At 50.0% G+C, this 26842-nt stretch overlaps 10 protein-coding genes across 10 annotated transcripts; 6 read left to right on the top strand and 4 right to left on the bottom strand.

The window, feature by feature from the left end:
- Nucleotides 1-787: 787 nt before the first annotated feature.
- On the top strand, nt 788-3026 carry sakA (mitogen-activated protein kinase HOG1; the record flags this gene model as incomplete). Its single annotated transcript, XM_025626273.1, has 9 exons — nt 788-1292; nt 1362-1409; nt 1512-1641; nt 1711-1754; nt 1828-1927; nt 2004-2360; nt 2433-2511; nt 2573-2756; nt 2819-3026. Exons 1-9 carry the CDS (start codon nt 1237-1239, stop codon nt 3024-3026), a joined length of 1206 nt encoding a protein of 401 aa, XP_025475789.1. The 5' UTR covers nt 788-1236.
- A 978-nt stretch (nt 3027-4004) lies between these two features.
- BO87DRAFT_379954 (putative Avl9 protein) lies at nt 4005-7489 on the top strand. The gene is made up of 9 exons (XM_025624190.1): nt 4005-4459; nt 4553-4795; nt 4907-4934; nt 4985-5048; nt 5107-5186; nt 5237-5408; nt 5457-5497; nt 5547-5684; nt 5737-7489. Coding segments are annotated over exons 1-9 (2202 nt in total). The 5' UTR covers nt 4005-4457; the 3' UTR covers nt 7171-7489.
- Nucleotides 7490-7822: 333 nt separating this feature from the next.
- On the bottom strand, nt 7823-10929 carry culA (cullin culA). Its single transcript, XM_025618224.1, has 7 exons — nt 10857-10929; nt 10597-10689; nt 10442-10511; nt 10328-10344; nt 10197-10267; nt 8239-10136; nt 7823-8173 (listed from the first exon to the last, which is right to left on the bottom strand). Exons 2-7 carry the CDS (start codon nt 10644-10646, stop codon nt 7985-7987), a joined length of 2295 nt encoding a protein of 764 aa, XP_025475787.1. The 5' UTR covers nt 10647-10689; nt 10857-10929; the 3' UTR covers nt 7823-7984.
- A 743-nt stretch (nt 10930-11672) lies between these two features.
- Nucleotides 11673-12695, top strand: BO87DRAFT_157563 (cupin domain-containing protein). Its single transcript, XM_025618223.1, has one exon. It carries the CDS (start codon nt 11918-11920, stop codon nt 12458-12460), a length of 543 nt encoding a protein of 180 aa, XP_025475786.1. The 5' UTR covers nt 11673-11917; the 3' UTR covers nt 12461-12695.
- Nucleotides 12696-12882: 187 nt separating this feature from the next.
- On the bottom strand, nt 12883-14163 carry BO87DRAFT_429756 (phospholipase D regulator; the record flags this gene model as incomplete). Its single annotated transcript, XM_025627509.1, has 3 exons — nt 12883-12907; nt 12962-13820; nt 13896-14163. The coding sequence occupies 3 exons, from the start codon at nt 14161-14163 to the stop codon at nt 12883-12885; spliced, it is 1152 nt and encodes a 383-aa protein (XP_025475785.1).
- Nucleotides 14164-14668: 505 nt separating this feature from the next.
- On the top strand, nt 14669-16167 carry BO87DRAFT_409882 (mitochondrial K+-H+ exchange-related family protein). The gene is made up of 3 exons (XM_025626272.1): nt 14669-15432; nt 15517-15572; nt 15632-16167. The coding sequence occupies exons 1-3, from the start codon at nt 14996-14998 to the stop codon at nt 15967-15969; spliced, it is 831 nt and encodes a 276-aa protein (XP_025475784.1). The 5' UTR covers nt 14669-14995; the 3' UTR covers nt 15970-16167.
- Nucleotides 16168-16358: 191 nt separating this feature from the next.
- On the top strand, nt 16359-18283 carry end3 (cytoskeletal adaptor protein SagA). Its single transcript, XM_025629157.1, has 3 exons — nt 16359-16691; nt 16823-17057; nt 17138-18283. The coding sequence occupies exons 1-3, from the start codon at nt 16452-16454 to the stop codon at nt 17875-17877; spliced, it is 1215 nt and encodes a 404-aa protein (XP_025475783.1). The 5' UTR covers nt 16359-16451; the 3' UTR covers nt 17878-18283.
- On the bottom strand, nt 18104-21543 carry BO87DRAFT_367334 (putative SNF2 family helicase/ATPase PasG). The gene is made up of 4 exons (XM_025621882.1): nt 21073-21543; nt 20150-20992; nt 19342-20086; nt 18104-19274 (listed from the first exon to the last, which is right to left on the bottom strand). Exons 1-4 carry the CDS (start codon nt 21280-21282, stop codon nt 18409-18411), a joined length of 2664 nt encoding a protein of 887 aa, XP_025475782.1. The 5' UTR covers nt 21283-21543; the 3' UTR covers nt 18104-18408.
- An 827-nt stretch (nt 21544-22370) lies between these two features.
- On the top strand, nt 22371-24062 carry BO87DRAFT_390261 (uncharacterized protein; the record flags this gene model as incomplete). The annotated part of the gene is made up of 3 exons (XM_025624924.1): nt 22371-22650; nt 22791-23828; nt 24058-24062. The coding sequence occupies 3 exons, from the start codon at nt 22371-22373 to the stop codon at nt 24060-24062; spliced, it is 1323 nt and encodes a 440-aa protein (XP_025475781.1).
- Nucleotides 24063-24364: 302 nt separating this feature from the next.
- BO87DRAFT_462374 (hydantoinase/dihydropyrimidinase family protein) lies at nt 24365-25941 on the bottom strand (the record flags this gene model as incomplete). The annotated part of the gene is made up of 2 exons (XM_025629156.1): nt 24365-25703; nt 25765-25941. The coding sequence occupies 2 exons, from the start codon at nt 25939-25941 to the stop codon at nt 24408-24410; spliced, it is 1473 nt and encodes a 490-aa protein (XP_025475780.1). The 3' UTR covers nt 24365-24407.
- Nucleotides 25942-26842: the final 901 nt, after the last annotated feature.

Raw genomic sequence — 26842 nt, 5'->3', positions numbered from 1 at the left:
ATTGGAACCGGCTGAGCCCCACCGAGGGGGGGTATGATGACATTGAGGAGCACAGCTTGATGCTAACTAGTACTGATAGTATGGTTCGCCCCGGTTGGGCATTACGTAGTAGTAGACGCCTTCTTGGAATCATACTTACTGTGAGTAGTATTCCGATCGATCGCGATGATGGTAGCCCATCCATAGATCATTACTCTAGTCAGTGGCCATATGAATGGGCTGACACGGGATCTTGAGGTATACCGCAGAAGATATGAATCTTTCCCACATACACACACACTCTCTCTCTCGCCATATTCTGGATAGTTAGGTTGGGATGTTTGTAAGTACCAGTAGTAGTCTGGGACAATACGCATATGCTCCATGACTATTCGCCTTTTGAGATTGTTGCTGATGTACTGGAGGAACAATTCTGGTAGACCCCGCGGGGCATTGATACTTACTTAATATATACAACATCGCAAAAGATCTAATAGAAGAACTACTAACCAATGAAGGACTACATATCAATTACATGCCAATGATAATGATGATATGATTCTCTGGATAAAATTTCCCATGGACTGTTAGGTAAGCGTGACGGGCTTCTTCCCTGAAATTTGGAACCCTCTTCCAACCAATTCAACCAATGGGTATGACTCAAGAGTCTAGACAAGACCGCGTCACAGTGGCAGTGGCACTAGTAGTCCGATCGGTAGACGAGAGGGAAGGAAAAAAAAAAAAAAGGAACTAAGAATCGCAGAGCTGCTCTTACACAGTACACAGTACTAGTAGTAATAGTTGTGCCCACACCCAGCCGGACCTTTCTGCGATACCCTGCTTCCGTCGCGGACGTCATCGGTCTTGTTTTGGGCGTTCCGGAGACTGAGAACCTCAACGGACTAGTAGGAATTACTAGAGAGAGACTCGTTTTCCCCACACACACCCTGCTGGGCGCCACCTACGGTCTTTTGCTGCTTCTTTCTCTCTCCAACACCAACAACCAGTTGTACCTCGTTCCTACTTACATCCCGCATTTTTATTCTTGCTCTTGTCGTTGTTCACTTTAGCCTCTCCTGCTACTGCTTCTTTTTTTTTTTACCCCTCCAACTCTACCCTCCTCTCCCACCTCACTCTCCTCGATCTCTTGTCTCTTTTGGCTTCCACTCCTAATCCCCAGATCTCCTGAGAACGAGCTCCGAGGCTCCCACTTTTCCCCCCTCCTTGAGTGCGGTGTACCGTCATCCTTACTCCAAAATGGCGGAATTCGTGCGTGCCCAAATCTTCGGCACCACCTTCGAAATTACAAGCAGGTGCGACTCTTTTTAACGATTTAAAGAAGATCAGTATGATCTATTGATCATTTACTCATTCTCTCGCAGGTACACAGACCTGCAGCCCGTGGGAATGGGCGCTTTTGGTCTCGTCTGGTGAGTTCGACAACCCCTCTTCTGGATTTCGCCGCCACGCGGATGGCTTCTGTGGCCCGCCCGAACAGCACATGGACTGACGCCTGTCATGGTATAATTCAGTTCTGCGAGGGATCAATTGACAGCACAGCCGGTCGCCGTCAAGAAGATTATGAAGCCGTTCAGCACACCAGTTCTGTCCAAGAGAACGTACCGCGAGTTGAAGCTGTTGAAGCATCTACGACACGAAAATGTTAGCCAAACCCCCCCCCACCAAGAGGCGGTCCGCCATCCGCCGTACCGCAATGCTGACTATGAGCAGATAATCAGTCTCAGTGATATTTTCATTTCTCCGCTCGAGGATATGTAAGAAATTTTGCCTGCTTCGAGTTCTCACTTAAGTTGCCTTGTTTCTTTTCCATTCTGACGACCGCCGCAGCTATTTCGTCACGGAACTCCTGGGAACCGACCTCCATAGACTCCTCACCTCCCGTCCTCTGGAAAAGCAGTTCATTCAGTATTTCCTCTACCAAATCTTGGTACGCCATTCTGATAGTTGTTTCCGCGCTTTTTCTATCGTGGATCTTTCCCCTGGCGTACGCTGACCATCCGCAGCGAGGACTAAAATATGTCCACTCGGCCGGTGTTGTTCATCGCGATCTTAAGCCGAGCAACATCCTCATCAACGAGAACTGCGACTTGAAGATTTGCGACTTTGGTCTTGCCCGTATCCAAGACCCCCAGATGACAGGCTATGTCTCGACCCGGTATTATCGCGCTCCCGAGATCATGCTCACATGGCAAAAATACGACGTGGAAGTGGATATTTGGAGTGCGGCCTGCATCTTTGCGGAGATGCTGGAGGGAAAGCCATTGTTCCCAGGAAAGGATCATGTCAACCAATTTTCGATTATTACAGAGCTTTTGGGCACCCCGCCGGACGACGTTATTCAGACCATCTGCAGTGAGAACGTGAGCATCTCCTCCCCGCTACCGTGAATGCTGCTCTTTCGATGATCTATCGCTAATACTTTATCATGTTAGACTCTGCGATTCGTCAAGTCGCTGCCTAAACGCGAACGTCAACCTCTGGCTAGCAAGTTCAAGAATGCCGACCCAGATGGTATGTATATCACCATTAATCAAATCAGTCGACGCTGGCCCGGTCTCTAACATCATCATAGCTGTTGATCTCCTCGAACGAATGCTAGTTTTTGACCCCAAGAAGCGAATTCGTGCAGGCGAAGCGCTTGCGCATGAGTATCTCGCACCTTACCACGATCCCACCGACGAACCTGTGGCCGAAGAGAAGTTCGATTGGTCCTTCAACGACGCCGACCTGCCGGTGGACACCTGGAAGATTATGATGTGGGTCCTTGCGAAGTAGGGTTGCCAAGTATTGAATGCTAACCTAGAGTAGGTACTCGGAGATTCTTGACTTCCACAACATTGACCAGGCCAACGATGCTGGCCAAGTGCTCGTTGAAGGAGCAGTCGCCGATGGACAGCAGGCCTTCGCATGAGGAGGTTCCACAATATAATGCCATGGACAAGGCGCAGGCAGCGATGCGATATGATTATGACGTCGTCAATTCCTTCGATTTCTCTTGGTATGTAGACTGGAAGCGGGGACTGTGATATGGTGTTTTTTTGCCCGACACGGGTCTTCTTGTGCTCCCTTACCAAATTTTTCTTTTTACTCTTTCATCAATCTTACTTCCAGGCGTTTACACACGACCCGCGCTTGGAAACTTTTCTACCTGCGTTGAGAGTCGGACGAACTGGAGATTGGACCCGTCTGTAACACGACTGAATTATTTTTTGTTACCCATTCTTGATGCTATATATACACTTCTTCTTGGTCCACGATTGATGAGCATGCGTGTTATAAATCTCTTTTTGATTAACTTGAGTGTATTGGGGTGTGTTGTGCCTGTCCCTCCATCTCTCCCTCTGTGTGTGTGTTTGAGGAACCTTGTTGGATTTGCGTATGTGCGCCATAGAATCGAATTTGAGAAAAACACACTAATTTCGTGATGTTTGCGGTCTTATTGGTTTCCTTTGGGTCTAAGGAGGGAGGGTGGGGAGATGGAATTGGAATACAAGTCCAGTGCGAGATTGTAGTCCCTAATAAAAGTGCTAAGGAGCAAGAGGGCGTCAATTCCTTATCTTTCATCGAAGCCATCAGCACCTTAACTAGAAGCCAACCTTAATCCCGAGGCAGCCTGTCCAGCGGGGCGTATGGGGCCCTCCTTTTCCAGGAGTAAGTTCTGTCTCTCTTTCCCCCAACTTCCCGTCACCGCCCGGCCGGGGGAACCAATCTGCAGCGGATCTGGATCAATCTGCCAGCAGCTTGCTCCTTTCCCCCCCTCCCCCCTGGTCGGGGTTCCAGTTTAATTCCAAGACTACCGACTGACTCGGACTAGTGATCGCTTCCTCGAGTCTTGCATTAATTGTCTGTCGTCCCTTTCGTCCCACGTGAGGCTTCGTCCCAGTTTTATCTTTTATTGGGTTCTCTTCTACACAGGAGGGGGCTTCCTCCTATTTTCAAAAAGGTGGAAATTGGCTTGGAACGTGTCACTTCTCAGTCCCCATTTTCTATGACCGTCCCCACGCCATGTCTTGCGTCCGCAGTGGTCAGGATCCCATCGTCATGGTCATAGATTTTCACCATGCAAGGTGAGTGTCTCGTCGTCGGCTGAAGCAAGCCCAAGAGGGGCAAGAAAGATGTTCTAGAAGGGAGGCTATGGAGTGGCTTGCTCCCCAACCACTATCAACATTCCTCGATTGCACACCCTTTACTACTACTAGTGGCTCACCTCCCCGCTATCATGGTGACTGGGTCGGAGTCAAGCACTAGCACTTGTACCTCATCTCTGTTTCCTGTGTCTCACTTGTTCTCTTCATTTGATCCATCGCCCCACGAGCTATATTTGCTAACCGTCGATATTTATTTACTCTGCCAGGGGTCCCGAAATAGAACTATGCGTTGGAGACGATGGAAGCGATCCTGCAGCGGAGAATGACTGGTCTTTATTACCGTTTATGGCCTTATCTGATGGAGCGCATATGTACGACCCGAACAGTCTTATCCATCCCTCGTGGACCAATACGACTACCGAGAGATCGCTCTGAGCTGCGTTGACACACATTGTACCTTCTAGGTCCACCGAAGAGTTCTCGTACTTTACCGTGCGGCGGAAGGAGACCCCTACCGAACCTGCGACTTCACTCTTCGGCATCTCTTGTTCCCGACAGATCGATTCGAATCTTCTCATATATCGCCCTCCGGATGTTACAAGATCCACGGTGCAAAAAGCGGTGGTAGTGGTGACGGATAACCCTCGGAGCTTGGGACAACTGAGGGAGAAACTGTCTGTTGTGACTTCGGCTTGGTTTGCCCAGCGGTATGTCTATCAGCCAATGCCAATTTCTGGGACGATCTGCTCTCGCTTGCTATTGGGCAATGGTACATCGGATAATATCGTCGGGTGTCTTGGCTGACACAGCATCAACAGGGATTTTTCGGATATCGATATTCTAAAGGTGCGCTCTTAGATAGAAGTCTGTCTCGACCCTTACTCACATCTTCTTAGAAATTTAGGGAAGGCCTCGTGATCAGTCTGAGGAAGGATGAGGGATCAAAAGACCAAAACCTAGGTATGACTGCCCTGCATTTTGGCTTCGCGCTTCCCTCTGGTTGACGTTTTGTATCAAGGTCTTTCCCTGCGGGAGATGATCCATGAGTTCAAATATCAAACCTTGGTTCTCTTCAAGGCTCTACTTCTACAGCCAAAGGTAAGCAGTGCCCAGAACAACGGTGTACTTCACATACTAATGTTACGTAGATGCTGTTCTTCGGCTCCCGATGCGAACGACTGTGCATGATTCAGTTCTCTCTTGTCTCTCTCATTCCTGGGCTTTTGAATAAGTTACAGGACTGTGCTGATCCCGCGTTTGATACCTACGCACAGACTGTGGAACAGCCGACGTCCCTCAAGACGAGTGATAGAAATTCTTGTACGTCATCTAATCCCTTCTTCACTGGGTGTATACTAATATCCACAGTATTGGCATATATGGGTCTACCTTTGCAGATTTTCGGCAAGGTTCGTTAAACACCATTTGTAGAGTTTAGGCTCTTCTAACATGATCTAGGGAAGCATGTTCGGGCCCTACACGCCATTGCAGCAGCTGGATCTGCTAGCAGATTATGGAACAAAGTCGTACGTTGTCGGCTCGACTAATTCATTACTGTTACAGCAAAAGGATCGCTATAGCGACATACTAGTTAATGTGAGAACAGTTCGACCCTTTATAGATTCTCTGCTAACATCTGAAATCTTAGCTTGACGAAGATACCATTAATATCTCATCTCCCACCCTCCGGAATGCCTTGGCACTATCTGTCGCAGACCGGCGCTGGATTGACCTTCTCACCCAAATCATCAACGATACATGGGATGAGGCCCATCCAGAGCAGCCTAAGACCCACGGATATATGGGGTCGGAGGAATTCATTAGACTACAATTTGAAGAATACCTCTTAGCACTCCTCGCCTGCATGCAGTATCACGAAGAGCTCAACTCTTTGAATGCTGACGAGTTGGGCCGGAGGAGCCGTGCCCATTTAGAAGCATTCAATATTGAGGGAGACCCGGCTTTGGAATTCAATTCCGAATTCTTGGCGCAGTGGAGGAACACGCCGAATTATTCGCTGTTCAAACGTTTGACCTCCGATGCGCTTCTTTTTTCGATCGTTGAGCCTCGCCATCCCTGCGCAGGAGGGCTCACCATTGATGATGTCCAACGACGTTTGTCTCAACAAGTCGCGGAGCTTCACTTGGACGAAAAGGTCCGTGAAAGTCGCGAGGCCCTGAACAGGCACATTTCTACTGGGCAGAAGAAAGTGAGCGCGGCATTCAACAGCTTCTGGGCGGACATCGAATCCATGCGGGAGGCCCAACGCAAAAAGAATGAAGAGAAGGCCTCCCAATCGCAACGTTCATCCTTGGACAAAGGCTCTCGGAACTCTCCACCGTTTTCACCGTCCGACACCGCATCGGTGCATTCCACCAGCGGTGCTTCCTGGTTCTCTGCGCGTAAAGCTCCTGCTGTCGATCTCACCCAAGCACAGGCATCCGTGAGTGCAGCAAGCCAGAAGGCAGGTGCTTATCTCAGCTCCTGGGGCTCTTGGGCCAGTGAGAAGCGGAAGGAATGGCAAGAGAAGAAAACCACGCCGGCATCACCAACTTCCGTCAATTCGCTATCGGCTCCGGCACTAAACAGCATCACAGAAGCCAGCGAGGCGGACCGAGGAAGACGGCGGTCCATGCAGTCTCGCCGCAGCGAAGACTCCACAATCTCCCGCAGTGGAAGCAGAAGAAAGCGGTGGAGCAACATTCTCCTGCGGCGGGAAAGCGGGGAGTTCAGCTCCGCCTACCGAAAGGACGACGAGAGCAGCAACAACGGCGAGCAGGACACGTATTCGAGATCGCCCTTGTCTCGCACAGCTTCATCAGTTCACGATGACGAGGTCCCCGCGATAGAATCAACCCAATCGCCTATTGAGCCCACAACCCATTCCGCACCCGAAATCAATGAGCCCGCACCTACCACTGCAGCGGAACATACGAACAAGTCACCACCTGATGAAGCCGAAACCTCTAAACTGAAGTCCCCGGAAGACGAAGCGAAGGCTCCTACTACTACCCACTTGCAACCATCTCCTGACATCAAGGAAGTGTCCCCGGAACCGATCGAGCCGCATGCCGAGAAATAAGACAATCATTCTGTTGATGTCTACTCGATCATTATAATAGTAATAAGGGAACAACCTATTTCCCCCTGTTCCCATTCTGTATGTAAGCCTCCCGCTTTATGTCACGACAGGCTTTTTTTCTATTTCTCCCTTTCGGGGAGACCCCTCTCACCCATGCTCATCTATCATCGAGAGCTCCTGATACCCGAAGAGGACACAAATAATGCCTGTATATATGACGACGCATGCCATCTATCTCAAATGTCGTGTATACTCTCTCCCATCATGTGAACTGATACATAGTAATAGCATAGTAGCTAGATAACGCTCATAGTGTTTTGATACCAATCATACATAATATTTGCATCAAATATTTACTCACTTGTTCTTGATAGTATAGTCTAATAATTATGAAGGGCTGTCTTTCAACATATTATGAAATATTCCAATTTTTACTAATTACTGAGATAGCTGCTCAGCCCAGTCTCAAATCGGAGTTTCAATTTAGATGAACTTAGATGAAGGAATATGATGAGAAAGTGAAAAGCGGGATCCAGTCTAATTGTATATCTGGGTTGTCATTTGTCGTAGCAGCGCTGTGAAGAAAGAAAAAAACACAACGTTTCCCATCCGCCGCTCCTCGATGTGCCATTGGGACAATATGAGTCAAGATAGAAGAAGACTAATGTAAAAATAAGGAAGCTACCGCGCTAACAGGACATTTGAGATGATGGTTGATGTGGTGTTGTGTTCTTGATTCAGGATGAGGGGACTGAACCGCCAGATGAAAGGAAAGGATGAGGAAAGGGAATGGAGAACTCGGGCTGTATGGCGATCACGCGATGTAAGCGATCTCATCACCGTCCAGCCGCTCTATATAATCCTTCTCCATGAGTGCTTCGATGTTCTTCTTGATGTCCGGGACCTTGGGAGGGAAACGCGACTTGACCTGTTGAATCACTTCTTGGACAAGTTGCACGTGCTTCATCTTCTTGCGGGATTTCATGATACGGACAATGGCGGACTGTGTTATACACATGTTAGCGACATGGAAATTCTTCCAATATAGCATATTTGCAAGGGACATACCTGAAGCAGCAGCTTCCGATCCTCCTCAATCGTCTTGTGCGTATCATCAGACTCAACCTTCTGCTCAGACTTGATCTGGATGTTGAGGTTGACCTTGATCTTCTTGTTCTTGAAGTTATAGTTCAGGGAGAAGGATGTACCAGGTTCTGGCTTCGACCCCTCCGGATTTATGATGAGCACCTTGGCCTTCAGGAAGATACTCAGGTTCGGGTCAAGGATCTCGGGAGCAAGGGATGTGGCTTTCTGGATTTCCTCGTAGGACAGAGTGTCATGTTCGTTGAACAGTAGGAGAATACCCATCTGGAAGGTCGACACCTGGAACGTGTACGGAACCTTGGTGTTTTTGATGTAGTTGGTCTTGATTTCACCTTTGCATAGCTGCCAGAGCCATGTCAACTTACGACCGTTATGCTTGTCAAAGTAGAAACTCTGGAACCGTTCAGCAGTCTTGACGATTTCCGGTGGCGCGAGGAAGTCAGTCGAAGGCGCACTAAGGGGCCAGAATCCAGTTCCCAGGATCTGAAAGTGTGAGTCCACCAGTTTCCTCCGATCGTCATCGTCGAGAATCTTCTCCTGCCAGTCTCTGTAGCTGGCGTTAAGATCCTTCGAAATCTGAATGTCTTGGAACATGCGCTGCAGCTTGTTGGTGTACTCGAATCCACACGCCTCCTTAAGCTTGCTAATCATACTGGTCTCTGCATCGTCAGAGACCGAGCTGACGTGGACGAGACGTTTAGCCAGCATCTTGGAGTAGAACTTCTGGAAAACATCCTTGTCTTCAATGTACTTAAAGACAGTCATGATCTGCACCAGCATTTCTTCGAGTTCAGACTCCTCCGCTGCCTTGGAGCCCTTCTTGAGCAGTGAATCTGTGTACCGGGCCAGCAATTCCGGGGTCTTTGTTGAACCAGATTTGCAGATCTTATTGCGGTTTACAAATTCACGGCAAGCATTATCTAGAGACCGGACGAACTCCGACTCGCCGTTGAAGGCTTCGCTTACCAGACTCTGATACCGGGTGTGCACCTGCAACAGTGCATCGACGTAGAGCTTGGGCTCAAAGGATTCGCCATCCGCGGCAACCTTTTCCACGGCAGCCAAGCCTGCCTTTCTGACGTGGGCTTCAAACTTGGTGCGGAGAGGGTCCAGGCCGTCTTTAATGCGAGACAAGAGTCTGTACATCCGGGCTAGATCTTCTTGGCGTTCATTATCCAACAACACTTGGAACTCGTCCCGCAAGAGTTCGGAGTGCGCGGTAACAAGCACATCCAGGCACGTGTCAGTGAGGTGCTTAGAGATATCCGGGTGCAGATACAAGCCCACGCGCGCCTTCTCTTCGTCCAGACGAGCCTCCGCCTTCTTCATGTACTCAACAACACTGTTCTCTGCGACAAACTGGCGTGATTCATTCTCGTAATACACCCTGGTGGCATCAATGAAGGGCTTCTCGAAGTAATACCGATAGACCTCCAAGGTGGACTTGCTAGAGTCGCTCTCGTCCAAGCCAAGGGAGACGAAGGAGTCAACAATGCTCTTGATCTGAGACTGCTCGATGGTTTCGCCGTTTCTCTGCTTCTCAACCAAGTTGAGCACCGCTTCCATGACCTTCTCATGGACCTTCATGAAGAAGTCATCCTTCCACTTGACCAAGTGCAAGGTATACACATCGTATACATTCTTCTTGCCTTCGTCAATCTCCCGCTTGACCCAGTGACGGTTCAAATACTTGAAAAGATGGTTGATGTACTTAGCCGCCGTCGTGTAACGGAGCCACTCTCGGATGTAAAATCCTAGCAGGGCCTCTTCCGCATGACCCTCGGACTCCTGGTATACCGCGTCAAGGTGACGAGAAAGGTACTCCCCGAGCAACTTGTACAGTTCCTCTCCTAGTAGGTGTGCTGGTGATGCCGTCAGCTGTGGAGTTCTCAGACTCAAGAATTTGTGTGGTTGTGACCGACCGCCATGATGCGCTTTTATGTTTTGGCTGCTGCCGATGGCCTTTTGTGACGTGCAAAAGTTATGGACGGCGCTTGTTTCTGCAGGTTAGCCAATACATGGGGGCTGGAGACGCCTCGGAACCAGGACATACGTGTACAACGCCATGTACTAGAACAACGAAGATGATATGTCAGCACACCATCCAGCTCGGCAGATAATGATGGTCCTGACGGGGAAGCCAGGAAAAGAAATTTGAACGGCATACAGTTTTCATATCCACACCTTCCTCCAACTTGAGCATCACGCTGTCGATGCCCTTCTCTAGGAACGTCCATCTGCGCACCGTCAGCCAAGGTCCCGACCAAAGCCGCTATATGATTCCTTCTGACAAGAGCGGCCGCCCAGCTTAAAAGGACTCACGTTTCATCCAAATCATCCTTGTGAGGGATTTGGGGGATAAGAGCAGGCATTCTGCGAGCTATGGATAGTCGAGTTCGAGCCTTGAGCACAGGTCTATGGAGTAAACGGGACAGCATTAGCTTATGCGAATTTGAGACGACTCCTTTTGAGGAGTTGTCAAGGCGGAGGAAGGTTCTCGTTATGGGACGAAACAATGGACAAGGAGACGATAGCGACCAGGCACAAAGACATGTGAGGATGAAAGGGAACACGGAACTTACCTCAACGTCTCAAGGATAAAATGAGTGACCGCACGATGAGCGGTGGGCGGCTAAGCTTTAAGGCAGCGATGATGAGTCTAAATATCAGCTTCAGGACCCCAGCCTAGCATTTAAGGCAGAAGAGAAGCTGGCGCGCTGTGGGAGACGACCCAAGGAGCCACGAGGATTGCACTGCAAATGCCCGGAACTACTAGAGTAGGTAGTGACGCGCCTTGGGGGAGAGAGGGTGGGGAGGGTAGAAAAGCGAAGGCGGGAGGAGATATGATTTGAGCAAAGGAAGCAGAAAGAGGGCGTGGCGGTTGGGCGGAAGAACTAAGATTTGGGGGGAATGAATGATGATGGCTGGTGGTTGGTGGTTAGTTTAGTTTGGCGGTTACTTAGTAACTTGGTGGAGGTTCCTCCAACAGAGGGGGGGAATTGCTCGCTGTTTGCGGTAGGCGGTCAGGTCTTCTCGATCTAGATTTAGATTCCCCAGGCCGCCCTGCTGATGATCGGGACTAGTACAGAGTCCTGTGAATAGTCTTTCTTTAATTTTAATTACTTCAGGGCTCGTTCCAGGTCTCTTCAGCATCGTGTTACACTGTGCACGTTCAGCTTTATATCTCCCCCAAGATCTTCCCCAAACTGCATCCCCAACACCCTTTGGGTAGGCTGGCACGGGACCCGACCCTTGGGATCAACCGCTACGTAACCGCCTACCTTTTTTCTGACCCCCCCAAGAATGTTCATCTGTCACACAGCCAATGTCGATCTGACTGGACACATCCTCCGCCGTTGGAGAGAAAGAGAGAAGACGTATCTAAGATCTCCTGGCATCAATGACACCTTGGATGCGAGACAATCAGCTCATTGCGTGACGAAATGCTACCTGTCATGCATTCTTCGTCCCCTCACAGGGGGCAAGCAGTACCAATGACGTCACACATACTCTCATTACGGATGAACTGATCTTTAATTTAAACCCTTAAGAAAAATGAACCACCACAACTCCGATTCCATTAGCACTAATATAAAGGAAGAAAAAAACAAGAACGAATGGCCGTGTTGACACTCGATCAATCATGTCGTTCTCTCCTCCTTCAGAAATTTCCGTGACATCTCGCCAGATCCCCAAATGGGGTGGTATCCCCAACACCTCGATCCAGGCTAAACCACTCATGATCTACCACAAAGCTTTTAACGCGTCCGCTAACGATCTCGCGGCGCACCTGGAGGAAATTGGTGAGGTCAGACCACAGTGGGTCTATTCCATGTACAGCCAAACGCACTTTCACAGCACCACTCACGAGGTGCTGGGGGTGGTTTCCGGCCGTGCACGGCTTTGCTTCGGTGGGGAAGCGAACCCCGAACGCTTCGAGCCGACCGTCGAAAAAGGAGATCTGATTATCGTGCCCGCCGGCGTCGGCCACCGGCTGCTGGAGGAGCTCGGCTCTGACCAGGGTGCCCCTTTCCAGATGGTTGGCGCTTATCCGCCCCAGAAACAATGGGATATGTGCTATGGTGACTCAAGGGAGGAAGACAAGGTTTCGCGGAATATCCATGCCTTGAGTTGGTTCCACAGCGACCCCTTGTGTGGGCAGGATGGGCCTGTGCTGCACGTCTGAAGGATTCCTTGAGATAGCTTTCGAGCGATAACCGCGGCCGTGGATTCTTTACCATCAAGATTTCATATGTACATAATGTTCTTATCGTATATGCACAGTGATCGTGTAATCCAAAAAAAGAAATCAGATTTTCCCTTTCCGACCCAATGCTTTGAAACTCCAACCGACCACCACGACAAACATAAAACTCCATAACTAAGCTCGCGAAGCAAGGATATAGCGCCAAGTAAAGCAAACGGGGGAATGAGAAGAAGAAATTGAAGGAAATTGAAAGGGTTAAGCCAAGAAAGGAGTAAGAAAAGAACTACCGGAAAAGCAATTCGGGGTATTAATGTGGTGGAAGGGGGGATAGAAAATTGCCCCAGAGGGACTATAATAGAGAGATGAATAAGGGGGTTGGGGGTATATTGTAGAGCTGCACTTCATGAAGCAACTCGTTCGACAAGTCTAAATCGAAGCTGTCAGTATCGTCATTTGTGTAACATGGTAAGACTCTCGTACCTGAGGACACTGATGGAAAAGGTGGTAAGCCAGGCTAGTAGCGCAATCAGTAGTACACAAGCCAAGGCGATCTGCCGGTCGCATATTGCGTCGTTTTTCGGCGCAACCTCTTGGTTGACTTCAGCCATTGTGCATGCGCCTCTCACGGTCGAGAGTGATTCAAATGCCAAACTGAGATTGGCTGAATCGAACACAATGAAAAAGATGTCCAGAAGAATGAGTCGTGCCTTGGCGGATGGAGAGCGAAGACCCAACGGCTTGGATGTGTATTCATCAAATGTAATGTAAACGAGGTAAACCAAGGCAACCGCATCGACGATAATCGCCATTAGTGCAGAGGGGCCTTGGGGATGCTGGTACTTCCCCGAGAGATGCTGGATAGAGCCTCCAAGAGCCAATGCAGTGAGGGAAAAGCACCATACCGTAAGTCGAAAGATCAAAGGAACCATAGGGCTCTTGAGAAGCGTACTGTGGAAGCGCTTGAACCAAATTTCTCGTCGTCGTCTCATCCTCAAGGGGTCTTCGGTATCTTCATCCGGTTCGCCCTCGCCTCGCCAAGGTTCAGAATAATCACCGAGATTCTCATTCAACCAGTCCGGCGTGACGGATTTCTCCTCAACTCCTTGTTCTCGAGGGTAGGCGATGTCCCTGGAAAAGTTCTTCCAGCGCGACTCGCGCTCTCGTCCGATGACACCCCTGCTACTTTCACCCTGTCCACTTGAAAGGGTAGGTCTTGATGCTGCATAAGGCGAATGATTGTGCTGGGCGACAACGGCTTCTCCTGGTTGTGATGGAAGTAGCCTATCTGTGACAGCTGCATCTACATCGTCCTCCGTATACTCGACTGAACGGATCCATGCTATACAGATCATCGTTGGTTAGTTGACTTAATCCGGTGGATCCGAGATCGATCAGGATACAAGGGGAAACTCACCTGGTAAAGTCCGAGGTTTCTTCCCCATTGCCGGGATGTTGTCGAATTCGCCCACGACTGTACTCTCTGGCGAACGTGAGCGTCCAGCCGAGTAGTCTACTGCATCATGTGGGTGAACGATATCATTGTCGCTGTGGAGCGCGCCAGTAGAATGGTTCGATTGCGCCGACATCCACTCGGTAGCGGATGGTTGCTCCGACAGCTGTTCGTCAGAGAGCGGAGCGGCATCTGGAGGCTGCAAATGTGAGTTGCGCACATCTTGTGCCATTGCCGTACAGTTCAGCGGTGGTTCCAGGCGAAGGTGCGTCGGCGGGTCGGAAGCTGGGGGCAAGCCGCGGATCTAGTCTGCATCGCCTCAATGTCCCTCGGAAGATTAGCGGGCACCGGGCTTGACTGAAATTTGGGAAGCCTTGGCCCTTGGGAGAGATAGGATCATCGAGAGAACAGTCAAGATGGGTGAAACAAGGCGACAATGAACTGAGATCAGACGTCGCAGAAGGAGGGGGAAAAGAGAGCGAAAGGCTGGGAGGCTGGTTTCAAGAAATTTGGATGGACGTAGTAATTCGTCCGGGCTGTAATCTTAGCTTGGAGGAGCTAAGCCCCAACCGGTTAGCTGCGTAACTTACAGCCAGGTACAATTAGTACTTACAATACCGTACAGCCTGCAGTCACGAATCTCCATATTGTCGGCAGTTGCAGTGTCATGCATACCGTCACAACAGTAAGCTGAATGACGTCTGAGATGCAACTAAGCAAAGCATCATCCATCATCACCGCCGCCGCCGCCAATTAATGGTCCGGCAACCTCCACGCATCCATCTCCGCTACACCTATTCATTCCCTGATATCAATTCAGAAAACGGTAACAAACTACGACTCGAAAAGCCAATTCAGGCCCCGTGACCTTCGAATACCCTCATCAGACAGGAAAGGCATGCCACTTTCATTTACGCCCTTGAATCGGTTATTTTCTCTAGTCGATCGCTAGCTCTCCCTGGCTGCCTCCCAAATTTGCCCAAATCAGCCATTGTCGCTGATCCTTGGAAACACGCCACGGCACTCATAATAATCATACAGAACGGATCCCTTTCTCGGTTGCTATGCGACTCTTCGTCATCCCTATCTCGACGCGACAAGCTCTAATCTACGCTCGACCCCTCCGCCGTGGTCCGTCGCAGAAGCCTTCAATACATGACCGGGTCATACAAAAGGCTGCAGAAACATGGGCGAAATGGGAGGAGGCCGATAAGGGCTGGAAGAAGCATTTGGTCTCTTGGGGTAATCGGGTGCAGCAACGCATCCCGTATCAAGAATGGGGTCTGAAAAGTATTCCATCTCTCGCAGCGGTGCGGCGACTTGATGAATCCTACGGGACCAAGAAAGTGGACGTACTATTCCCGGGGAATGCTATTCGGCCAGAAAAGCTACAAAAGATGCTGCAAGCAATTGCGACGGAAAGGCAGGACTTGCATCGCCGAAGGATGTGGTTGAGCTTGCTTGCGACGCCCTTGACCGCTCCCGTTGGGCTTATTCCTCTGTATGGAGCCCTTCTGATTTACCCCGATTTGAGTGGCTTGGTTGACCCGTATATGCTAATCACATAACCATACCTACTATATAGTGTGCCTAATGTCCCTTTCTTCTACCTCGTGTACCGAGCATGGTCCCATGGACGAGGTTGGCTTAGCCCCCACTTCTTTCCCACTCAAGACAGTTCGTGAACTGACCACTCCAAGCACTTAACGGCTCCAAACACTTAGAGTTTCTTCTAGAGAAGAATCTCCTGAATCCGATATCATACCCTGGGCTCGAAGAACTGTACGCGAAGCGCGTATCTTACGCACTGGAAAATACTGGGGTGGACAAACCCATTGCGGAGATGGTAGAAGACGTGGAGAAGAGTGATGACAGGTTACTTCTCCGCATGACAGATGCGAAGAAACTAGCCTCGATACTCGAGGCACCGGATCTTGCGCTGGAAGCTGAGCGAGCCATCATACAAGTGGAGGAAAAGCTGAAGGCGGATGCGAAGAAAGATGCCGAGGATGGGGCCTCTGAAAAGAAAGATACATGAGCAAAGGGAATAACTATGGGAAGGATTCCTACACGGCAACCATCATGGCCCGTGGCTGCCCCAGGTCTTCCGAGGACAAGTCAGTACATAGTGTTTGTCAATGGTGCATGGCGAATGGAGCTTGGAAGCACACGCCCAGTTAGAGTGATAGGAAGTATCTAGACATATTACGAAATAATGAAAATCACGCGACTCTCCAAGCACTTCATAGCTATCGATTTATGAAGCTATCCAGAGACTATCTATCTAAGATAAAGTCGATTATCTGGAGCAGTACCTGGACGGAACTAACTTGTTCCGGTAATCCCAGCGGAGCCATTGCGGGACGCCCGAACCGGATGACGCCCAGCAATCCAGCCAAACAACTTCCCCCCATTTATTCCCCCCCCATCCTGTTCACTTCATTCATTCTTACCTCCTGTCTCCCATTGCTCGGTGTCCTGCTGAACCCCCCAAGTCGACAAGCGACTCTGCCTCCAATCATGTCAACCAAGAAGATCGAGCAGTGGGAAATCGAACGGTACTGGGAGATCTTCGCATCGCTGGCAGGCGGCCAGCCGCGTTTGAACAACTCCCAAGCGGCCTCGGTACTCAGGAACAGTCGGCTTCGTGATGACCAACTGGAAAAGGTCTGGGATCTGGCAGATGTTGATGGTGATGGCGAACTAGACTTTGAGGAGTTCTGTGTTGCCATGCGATTGGTGTTCGACCTTGTCAATGGGGTATGTGAGCTCCCCTACTGCGGCGCCTCCCGGTCCTCCTGGTGCTGCATGTCTCCTTTCCCGCCCGCTTCTGCAGTCCAATGCTCCCCCCACTCCATTACGTTCCATGCTAATATATCCAATCCGCAAAGGAATTACAAGCAGTGCCAAACGTTCTGCCTGATTGGCTCGTTCCCGAATCTAAAGCTCATTTAGTCCATGCGACCCGGGCCCTGAGCGGTCGTCCGGAGCAATTCGAACGGATAGAAGACGAGGATGACACTCCCGGCCTAAAAGATGGCTTCGAATGGTACATGAACCCATCTGATAAGTCTAAATACGAAGAAATCTATCTCGCGAACAAGAACCACCGCGGGGAAATCTCCTGTATGTCCGAATCCAAGCTCCCCCCCCCCCGACTTCAATCTCCTGGGCCATGAAACTGACATGATGCGGGTCTTGTATAGTCGAATCGCTACAGCCTCTTTACGACTCTCTTGACGTCCCGGACACAGACATACGCTCTGCATGGAACCTAGTCAACCCTTCTGCTTCCCCGACCATCAACAAAGACGCTACGCTTGCATTCTTGCATATGCTTAACTACCGCCACGAGGGCTTCCGCATTCCCCGCGCCATTCCTGCATCCCTGCGCGCTTCGTTCGAGAACAACCAGATCGACTACCAAGTCGACAATGCCCGTCCCGCCCAGAAATGGGGCGCAAGCGGCGATACGGAGACCCTCACGGGCAAGAAAGCCAAGTTCGGAGATACCTACTTGAGTCGACTGGGTGCCGGAGGAAAGACATCCTATACACCCAAGGGCACGGATTTCAGCGACACCATCCAGGATGAAGAGTGGGAGAAGGTCCGGTTGAGGCGCGAGCTGGCGGAGATTGAGTCCAAGCTGGATTCCGCTAGAAAGGCCTCCGAAGGACGACGCGATCGACCTCGGAACGACGGCCGGCCCAACTGGGTGTTGATTAAGAAAGAAGCACTCCAGCTGCTGGAGTACAAGGAGCGGGAGCTGCGGGAGCTGCGTGAAGGCGCGGGCCGATCCAAAGACGGCCAGAACGTAGAACGTCTCAGAGATGATGTCAAGACCGTTGGCGAGCAAGTCGAGGGATTGAAGAGCCATCTGGCGCAACGGAGGGAGGTGCTCTCTGATCTGCGGGCACAGGTCGAAGAGGCAAAGTTGTCCCGGTAAATCTCTAATCTTTTCCTCGTTCGACTTGCCTTTCCCTTTTCTTGCTTCGTTTTCTTGGATATACTTTTCACCTGGGTTGCTTCTGGTATTTCCTTATTGCTGTGAGGGGTCTACGCTCACGAGCTTTGCTATTGTGTTGTTGTCGTTGTATAGCCATTTTCTTGGCGAGGAGCATCAGGCGCTTAATGGATTGATTCGTGTCTCGTGTGCTTTATTTTCATGCATGCTTCGCTTCCACTAGAGGTGTGATTTGTTCCAACTCATTTGAGTCCTCAGTTTGGACTTGCTCTCGCGCATTACCCGCCTATTACTCCTCCTCCTTTTCCAGTTACCCCCTCTATCTAATGTACAGTACATAACAAGAACGCCCTATAGGCCTAGCCTAGGTTCCGCTTTCCCTGACCTGACGCCCACCCCATAGTAAGTAGGTCATGATGATTGATGAAGGGCACAAACAACCTAAACGCCCGCCTTCATGAGGAATAAACAAAAAGAAAAACGAGAACCAAAAGAAGGAAGAGTAAAGAAATATTACTTCCCAATAATTTGCGCCATTAAACCATCACCATCCCTCTTCGTCTCGACAGCCATGAAGGCCCGTCCAGTAGTATCCAACCCCTTCTCGGCACGAGCATACGCCTCCTCACTGCGATCCGTCAAGATATCCAAATCCTTCTTCGAAAGCAAAGTGGCCGGGTCCGCACCAGCCTCAAAGCTCTCATATTCATCCTGCCCCAGCGCCTTCTTCAAATCATCAACGTCATTGGAGCTAAGTCCACCGGAGTCCAACAGACTCCGGAACTTGCCCTTCTGAATAACCAACCGTTCAAGACGACGCTTCGAGTCCGCTTTCTCTAGCAGCGTCTGCTCCACGGTTCCCTTTGTCGCGAGGCGATAGACAATGACCGGTTTCGTTTGCCCGATACGGTGGGCGCGGTCTTGCGCCTGCAGATCCTGCTGCGGATTCCAGTCGGAGTCGAAGAGGATGACGGTGTCGGCAGCCATGAGGTTGATTCCTTGGCCACCGGCGCGGGTGCTGAGGAGGAAGAGCTTGTAGTTTTTGTCGGTGTTGAAGGCTTTGATTTGCGCGCGGCGATCTTCTTGGCTGACGGCGCCGTCGATGCGGCAGCAGTTCCAGGAGCGGAGTTGCGTGGCCCAGTCTTGGAGGATGTCAAGTTGGGTTTTGAATTGCGAGAAGATGAGAATTTTGTGGCCCTTGTTGAGAAGACAGGGGACTAGTCGGTCTAGGAGGAGCATTTTTCCCGAGGCTGTGACGAGAGTTTCGTCGATGGAGGTCGGGTCGTCCATCCAGGGCCAGTAGAAGTTGTGTGGGGAGTTGCAGGCAAGTCGGGCTTGCATGATAGGGTTTTGCATCTTCTTTTGAGCGATTTCTTTCTCTAAGGGGTGGGAAGGAGATGTTAGTTTTACGATGTAAAGTGAGGGCAGGGATAGGGAGGTGCTTACTGGCAAGCCGGATGGTTTTGGCTCTCTCTTGCTCCTCCTGTTCTGTCTCGCTGGGTTGTTCAGCGATGTCCAGATCTTCTTCTAAGCCTTGCTCGAGTCTGCGAAGTCTAGAGTTGAATTCGCGATCGCTCAGCTCCTTGTAGCTCGACACCTTGCCGCGTCTCCGGGATGTGGGCAATGCTGCACTGGCTGGTGTGGATGAGCGGCTAGATTTGAGACTCTTGTTCGGTGATGAAGCTTCGCTGGTATCAGCGCTGCGTTTCAGGCTCTGAGATCGTGACGGTCTTCCACTCTTAGCCATGAGACGTTCCGTGGCTTTTTCCTCGAGGTACTGGCGACCAGTGCCGTTGAGAATCTCACGATAGAGGTCTTTCTGTTCTGCTGTCAACGGCGCATATAGGATGTACTCCCGCTTCTTGGGAAGGGACGTCTCAACATCGGTCTTCACACGTCTGAGGAGGAAAGGCTTCAAGATCGAGTGCATCGTGGAGACCAGCGTGCGCTTTCGACGTTCCATGACATCCGTCTGACCATTGTTGTCCAGCATGGACGAGAAGTCAAACCAACCCTGGAAGCTGTTGAGATCATTGAAGATCTCAGGTAAGAGGAAGTGCAGTAGTGACCAAAGTTCTGTGATGTTGTTCTGTAATGGTGTGCCCGTGATGAGGAGCCTGTTGGCCGAGTTGTAGGTGAGCAATTCCTTGATCAGTTTGCAGTTCATGTTCTTCAAGCGATGTCCTTCATCCTGCAGACATGTTAGGGAATCGAATCATCTCAAATGGTCATGCGATGGGGGAGCAGAACATACCACAATGATATACCGCCACTGATATTGCGCGAGGAACTTTCGATCGTTCATGCAGATTTCATAGGAAGTGCAGACGACAGGAAAATCCGCACTCCTCTGGTCCTTTATGTTCATGAACTTCCTCCTTAATGTTGCACGTTCATCCCTTGTCCCATGGTACAAGACCGTCTTAATTCCAGGCGTCCACTTTGCAAACTCGTCCACCCAATTGCTCACCGTGCTCAAGGGAGCAGCAATCAGGAAAGGGCCAGAGACATTCTTCTCCTTGAAGAAAGCGATTAGTGAGATAGCCTGAACGGTCTTCCCAAGGCCCATCTCATCGGCCAGAATGCCACATAGTCCATTCATCCACAGCGACTTAAGCCACTCCAGTCCCTCCAATTGATACTTCTTCATCTTCCCTCCCGTCACCAACTCCGGTTGCTGGGTAGCAACCAATTCCTGACCACCCAGTGCCGTTGGATTCGCTTCATACTCATCTGCAGCATGCTCCAAAGCTTCCTGAACCGTCGGCTTATCCTCATCGACCTTCACATCCGCCTTCTTGAAGTAGCTGGAGATGGTGTTGCCATTCGCAGCCGCAGAAGCAGGCTTCCTTCCCCGGCCTCTCCTGGTCTTAGTGGTTTCCTGTTCTTCCTCCTTCTTCCCTTCTTCAGCGGCAGCTTCCGATGTGGTGGCAGCGGACTGCCTTGCACTCGTGCGTGTCTGTCGCCGTCCAACCGGCTCGCTAGCACCCTTGGGTTTGGTTTCAGTCTTTTTCCCTTGCTGTTGCTGCTTGGCTGCTTCAAGTCTCGCCTCTTCCTGCTGTTTCTTCATTTTATCCGCCATGATCGCAACGAAGACCTATCAAGAGAGAGCGAACTCATCAGCAATAGTTCTGCGCCACCCAAATCCCTTCCAACCCCAGGATCGAACAATCGCACCTCACTGGTGTTAAGAAGATGCATCAGCGCCTTCGCCTTCACATCCATTCCCTCAATATCCTCCGATAAATCCATCTTATCCTGCGGCGTGGTCTTCTGGTCTTGGTCGGGTCCATCTGTCATCGGCGTGGACGCCTGCGAAGAGCCTGATCGTGGGGCGAATTCATCAAGGGAATCGGTCCCGGTGATGGGAGTATCTGGATTCGACATCTTCCCAGTTCGATTTTTCGTCTTTCACGGATATCGCTTATAGGGTCTGTCGTTCAGCTAAATATTCCTTCTGCGAGGTCAAATGTCGCAATTGCCTCCCACAGCGGGATACCGGAGCAGAGTGAACTTGTCCGATTGCAGATTCACTAAAAAGGCTTGCGGTGAGTCTTTATCTCCCAGATGTCCTGCAACTCCGTTAAACAAGAGGCGATAAGGATGCCCTGTAATTGGGACCAGAGCATCAACACTGGGCAGGCAGCCTGCACACATGACGGACGGGCGGCGCGCCTTTGTTCTCCCACGCGGATTTTTCGCGTCAGCGCACGGACCACCTCTAAATGGGTTTCTGCCTTTCACATGAACAACCGCTTCTTCCTCTTCCTCTTCCTCTTCCTCTTCCTCTTCCTCACAAAGGCACACCCTACTTGATACAGTACTGCAAATACTGCAAACGATATTATATAGTCCTGGTACTTGTGGACCTCACCGATCATCGTGATAATGAATCATGATTTGAATAGTGTATCGTGGTTCTGCTATAATCAAAGCCAGTTCTGCAGGACCCGGAAAGAACCGTATATCTGTGGATTATCCCCCGACATATGAACCATCATCATCATCATCGTGATGCATGGCTGTGTTCAGTGCAAGTTGCCAGCTTTTAAGGCAGCTACCCTGTACCCTCTATCGGGCCCCAGTGACACCTTTGTTGTCTTGCAACGGAACATATCAAGCATCCACGCGTTCTTTGTCTCGATGCAAGAAAGATATTCACGCCATGGTGCTGACGTCCTTCGATGCCCTTTGCTAAGCCTTTATGTCTCTTCTCCCAGAAGAGACAGTTTCCTACTAATCTAATAGAGTCCATTAGGGACCTTCCATTCAATACTGCATACCCCGTACAAAGGACTCCTGTGGTTTATGATACCTGAGCTTCCTCCACATATCCATGCTACAACATATAAGATGCAGAGGGACAACACTAGGTCTCCCAATTTCCTGCTCGCCCATTTCAGTACAATCCCGGCTGGATTTAAGCTAAGCAAGAAACAACAACACTCTCGCAAGATATACCTCGCTCAGGCATCATGGATCGGTTGCCCCCCGAACTGCATGTAAAAATCGGCCGATATCTCTGGTTCAAGGATTTATACCAGCTGGTTCTCGTCTCGAAATTCTGCCATTCCATTTTCACCCCGGAGCTTTATCGCGAGATTCAATTTCGAGGAGTATACCGGCTGTGGGAACCCAATTTCCACATGGACGAGGATACCTCTTCTGCCCGATGCCTCCCTTATGCCATCATTGAAAACCCAGGTCTTGCTGGTTTCGTCCGGTCGCTGCAGTTGGTCCCATTCATAAATCCGGGTACTCCAAAGATTGAGCTGTCTAGAGTTCTTCAGGAAACAGGACGGGGAGACTTCTTGCACTCTCATCCGCTGACCAGACAGATGATCCTGCGTTGGCATAAGGAACTTGAATCCGACCCAAGACTCGATTCCTGCCAGCCCTGAGGAATCCCTGGTTCGCTCTGCTATTGCTTCAGCTAAAGTATCTGCAACATCTTTATGTTTTCTTGCAATGCGATGAGCACGGGCATGGCCAAAAAGGCCCCGCTCCCACGCCACATTTTGACGAAGTCATCTCCTGGGCAGCAAACCCTGAATCAGGGATCTTCACCCGCTTGACACATCTCACACTTGATGAATCTCAAGCACGTTTTGATTATAAACCGCCAGGTATATCCGTGATCCGCCTGATTCCATTTCTCGAAATCTCTTCCTTAAGACATATTCGTGTTACGCGGATTGCCGATCAAAACGAACAAGCTCTCCCTCGCAAGTTCAACAGCAAAGTAACCCGTCTTGACGTCAAACAGTGCGATAAAACCTTCACTCAATTACCGCAGCTGCTCATGGGGTGTTCAGAGCTCGAATCCTTCACATGGACGCTTGAGGAGTCAACACACCACCTATTCAGGCGTCCGCACCGCCCTGGCTTTCACTGGGAACCAAACCGCGCATATGATGCCATTTACCAACTCCGCTTCACGCTGCGACACCTTAGTATAAAATCTCACATATGCCGTGGCGACCTCTACCTTCATCACGATGTGGAGTATCCCCAGCCAGCATACTTCGGGTCCTTATGTGACTTTCCTGTCCTAGAAACCCTACAAATGCGGATGGTTAATCTACTGCCTTTTCAACCCGGCACTCGTGTCCCGACTTCTCCTCTGTGGAAAATTCTCCCAAGTTCGCTGCGGTTCCTCTCCATAGACGGTTGCCTTATGCAGACATCTAATATGCTGTGCGATGAGCTGGAGGACTTGGCAGCACATTGCCAGACACATCTCCCTCAGCTAGAAAAGGTGCACATTGCGTATTCCCATTATGAGAAGATAAATGGGCAACAATGTCTAGCCTGTGAAGGCCCGGGTTCTGTCATGTCGTACAAAGAAGTTAAGGCAGACCCGGCGATCGTTGCTCGGCTTCGGGCATTGGGAGTCAAATTTAATAAGCAAGGGGTAAGGCTCCGCCCCTTCGGTAAGTTCAAGGACGGGAAATATATCGATGATGCTAACCGGTGGTGGTACTAAGTATTATGAAGAGTTGTTGAACAGGGCTTGTGATTATGGTCAGTGTCTTAACTTCAATATCACTTTGCTTTTTTTTTAGAAATTTACGTTTACTATAATCATATTATGGATCGGCTGTATTAGGCAGATGTGCATCAGTCTCCCTACTGAACACCGATAACTTTCATTTGAAATAGTCTAAGTTAAAGTATCAGAAGGCAAAATAGTTAGTGATGTGGGTTATCAAGCAAGGCCCTCATACATAAAACCTGATGTAATATTTAATGTCTGTATTCGACTTGGCTGTATACAACAGTGTAATGTATAAAAAGAAAGTTAGATACATGGCTTTGCAATACATATTGATGCAGTGGCGAGTCCAGGCTCTCTCCCCTCTTTTCATAGATCTCAATAACGATAAATCACATGCTATGCTCACCAGCAGAATCTTGATAGTGATACAGTGGCTTCGTGAAATGCTTTTCTCTGTCATGGTGTGTGTGTGATCTTTATACTAACCCCATGCTCCCCAAGAGGTATATATATACTAGAACTTTGTAAAATCCAACTCGGACTGTTCACGACAAAACGCACTGCGCCCTCTCTTCAAAAACTTCCCGTAGCCCTTCTGACCTACAATACCCCCGTTATCCCGATCCCAGATGACCTCCCCACGCAGCAGGGTGTATCGCGGCCACTGGGTTACCATGTGCCCTTCATACGGTGTATAGTCCACATTATGATGTAAAGCGGAATTCGTGATAGGGAATGGTTCCAGAGCAGATGGATACCAGATCGTGAGATCCGCATCGGAGATACCCGGGATAATGGAGCCTTTCTGCGGATATAGTCCGTACATTTTGGCTGGGTTGGTGCTCGCGACCTCAACGAACTTCTGAGGAGTGAGACGGTCGGAGTTCCAGACTAAAGGAAGACGTGTTTCAACTCCCGGGCAGCCGTTGGGGACATTTCGGAAGCGGCCTAGGGGTACGTCGTCTTTCATAGCGATCTTTTTTCCGCTGACATCGTCGTCGAAGAAGTATGGGCTGTGATCAGAGGAGAGGATTGTGAATGTTCCATTTTGCAGCCCAGTCCAGATGCTTTCCAGGTCGTTCTCACCCTCGCGGGGTGGGGGTGAGCATATGCATTTGGCGCCCTCGAAGCCGAGCTTGTCGAGGTCTTTCCTGGTCAGAAACAAATACTGTGGACATGTCTCAGCGAAAATAGGCCATCCGTTGGTCTGCGCGCCGCGAATCGTGTTGGCGGCTAGCGGCGAGGAAACGTGGACGATCAAGATTGGTGTGTGGATGAATTGGCTCAGGGATATGGCTCGGCTGGTAGCTTCACTCTCCAGGATTTGGGGCCGCGAAGTGGCATGATATTTCGGTTCTAGTAATTGGCGATTTTCGAGTTGCTCAGTCATCCAGGTGAGCATGTCGCCGTTTTCAGCATGGATAAGTACGGTTACTCCATCTTTGCGGCCCTGCATCAAGACATCCATAACCTGGCCGTCACGTAGCTGCATAGATTCGTAGGTCATGAATATTTTGGCTGAGGACACGCCACGTTCGCGAAGAATGGAAAATTCGTCGAGAACCTCTCTGTTTGGGTTGGATATCATAAGGTGGAGAGCATAATCACAGTATGCAGCATTTTCGGCTTTCTTTTGCGCTGTTTCCAGCGCCTTGACTAAGGATGGATCAGACTTATCCTGAGGAGCAAATGCGATGATGCTTGTTGTGCCACCAGCAATAGCAGAGCGGCTTCCTGTCGTGAAAGTATCGGACGTTTGACCCTGGCCTCGCGGTTCGGCCAAGTGGACATGCGCATCAATGCCGCCTGGCTAATAGTGACGTGTCAGTGATTGAGACCATTACTGTACTTTCTGTATGGATGAAACTTACCATAACATATGCACCCTCGGCGTCAATAACTCGAGAAGAGCGAGCTATGGCCAGGGACCGCGCAGGAGCAAGTATAGCAATCTTCCCATCTTTGATGCCAATATCATACCGACCAACATCAGCGGCCGTAACAACGATGCCATCTAGCACAACACAGTCAAATGAAGTAGTGAGCATTCTAGGTGCCAGTGCAGCTGTTTCGCCTTAACAACCCTTTAGGGAGTGGACTAAGGTATTGAGATCGTGGAGAAGCAGAAATATTCCCTTGTTTAGGGTACAGTGATTCATCGTTCTAGGCAGGATGAACGCGACACCATCAACGAAACCGGCAAACAATTGCCAGACTTTCAACGTAAACCACACCACTCGAACTCGATAGATCTACTTATCTCCAGACTGATCAGTAGGGGATGAGCTTACCCACTATCGACCCCGGTTTCTCGGGGCTTTAAAATACCTTTATAAGGCATCCCAATAGTCTCCAAAACCCTGAAAGTTTATCGCCAGATCAAACCCCGAATTGAATCATGGGTGCTAGTGGCTGTCAGATCCTAGGTCGAGAGACTCCAGCGTACGTAGACAACCACTGTTGTCGGATAAACAAGTCATCCAGCCGAGCGAAACAGGTTTAATGCCAATTACAGATAGTATCCCCATAGTTTAGACCATCGTCATGTGGCGTCGTGGTGATTAAGGTTATCACGTCGAGTACCATCAACCTTCTTGTGGATACAAGTACCTTCGTACACACTCTTACATGGAACTGATCACCTAGTCATCTGGGTCTTCTAGGTCGGTATTATGCACTTTCAGCAAGCCTGCCGAGAAGCGAACCCACAGAAAAGGGCACAGCCAGCTTATCGACACAACTGTGACACAACCGGGAAGGAACCTCTGGTGTTGCAAGGGCTCTGATGGATACACGATTCCAGGGGCGATTGTGCCATTTTTGGTAGCATCTCGCCTCTCCTGGCAAGCTGATTTCATGGTGCAATACTCCTCCCACAAGCCTCGAATGGTTATCCTCCTTTCGGTCTCGATAGCGCTGGGTACTAGATGACTTCCTTGGCTGCCTAAG

Source organism: Aspergillus neoniger (assembly GCF_003184625.1).
Source record: "Aspergillus neoniger CBS 115656 unplaced genomic scaffold BO87scaffold_38, whole genome shotgun sequence".
NCBI lineage: Eukaryota > Fungi > Ascomycota > Eurotiomycetes > Eurotiales > Aspergillaceae > Aspergillus > Aspergillus neoniger.
This window is presented reverse-complemented; position numbering and strand designations above follow the sequence as displayed.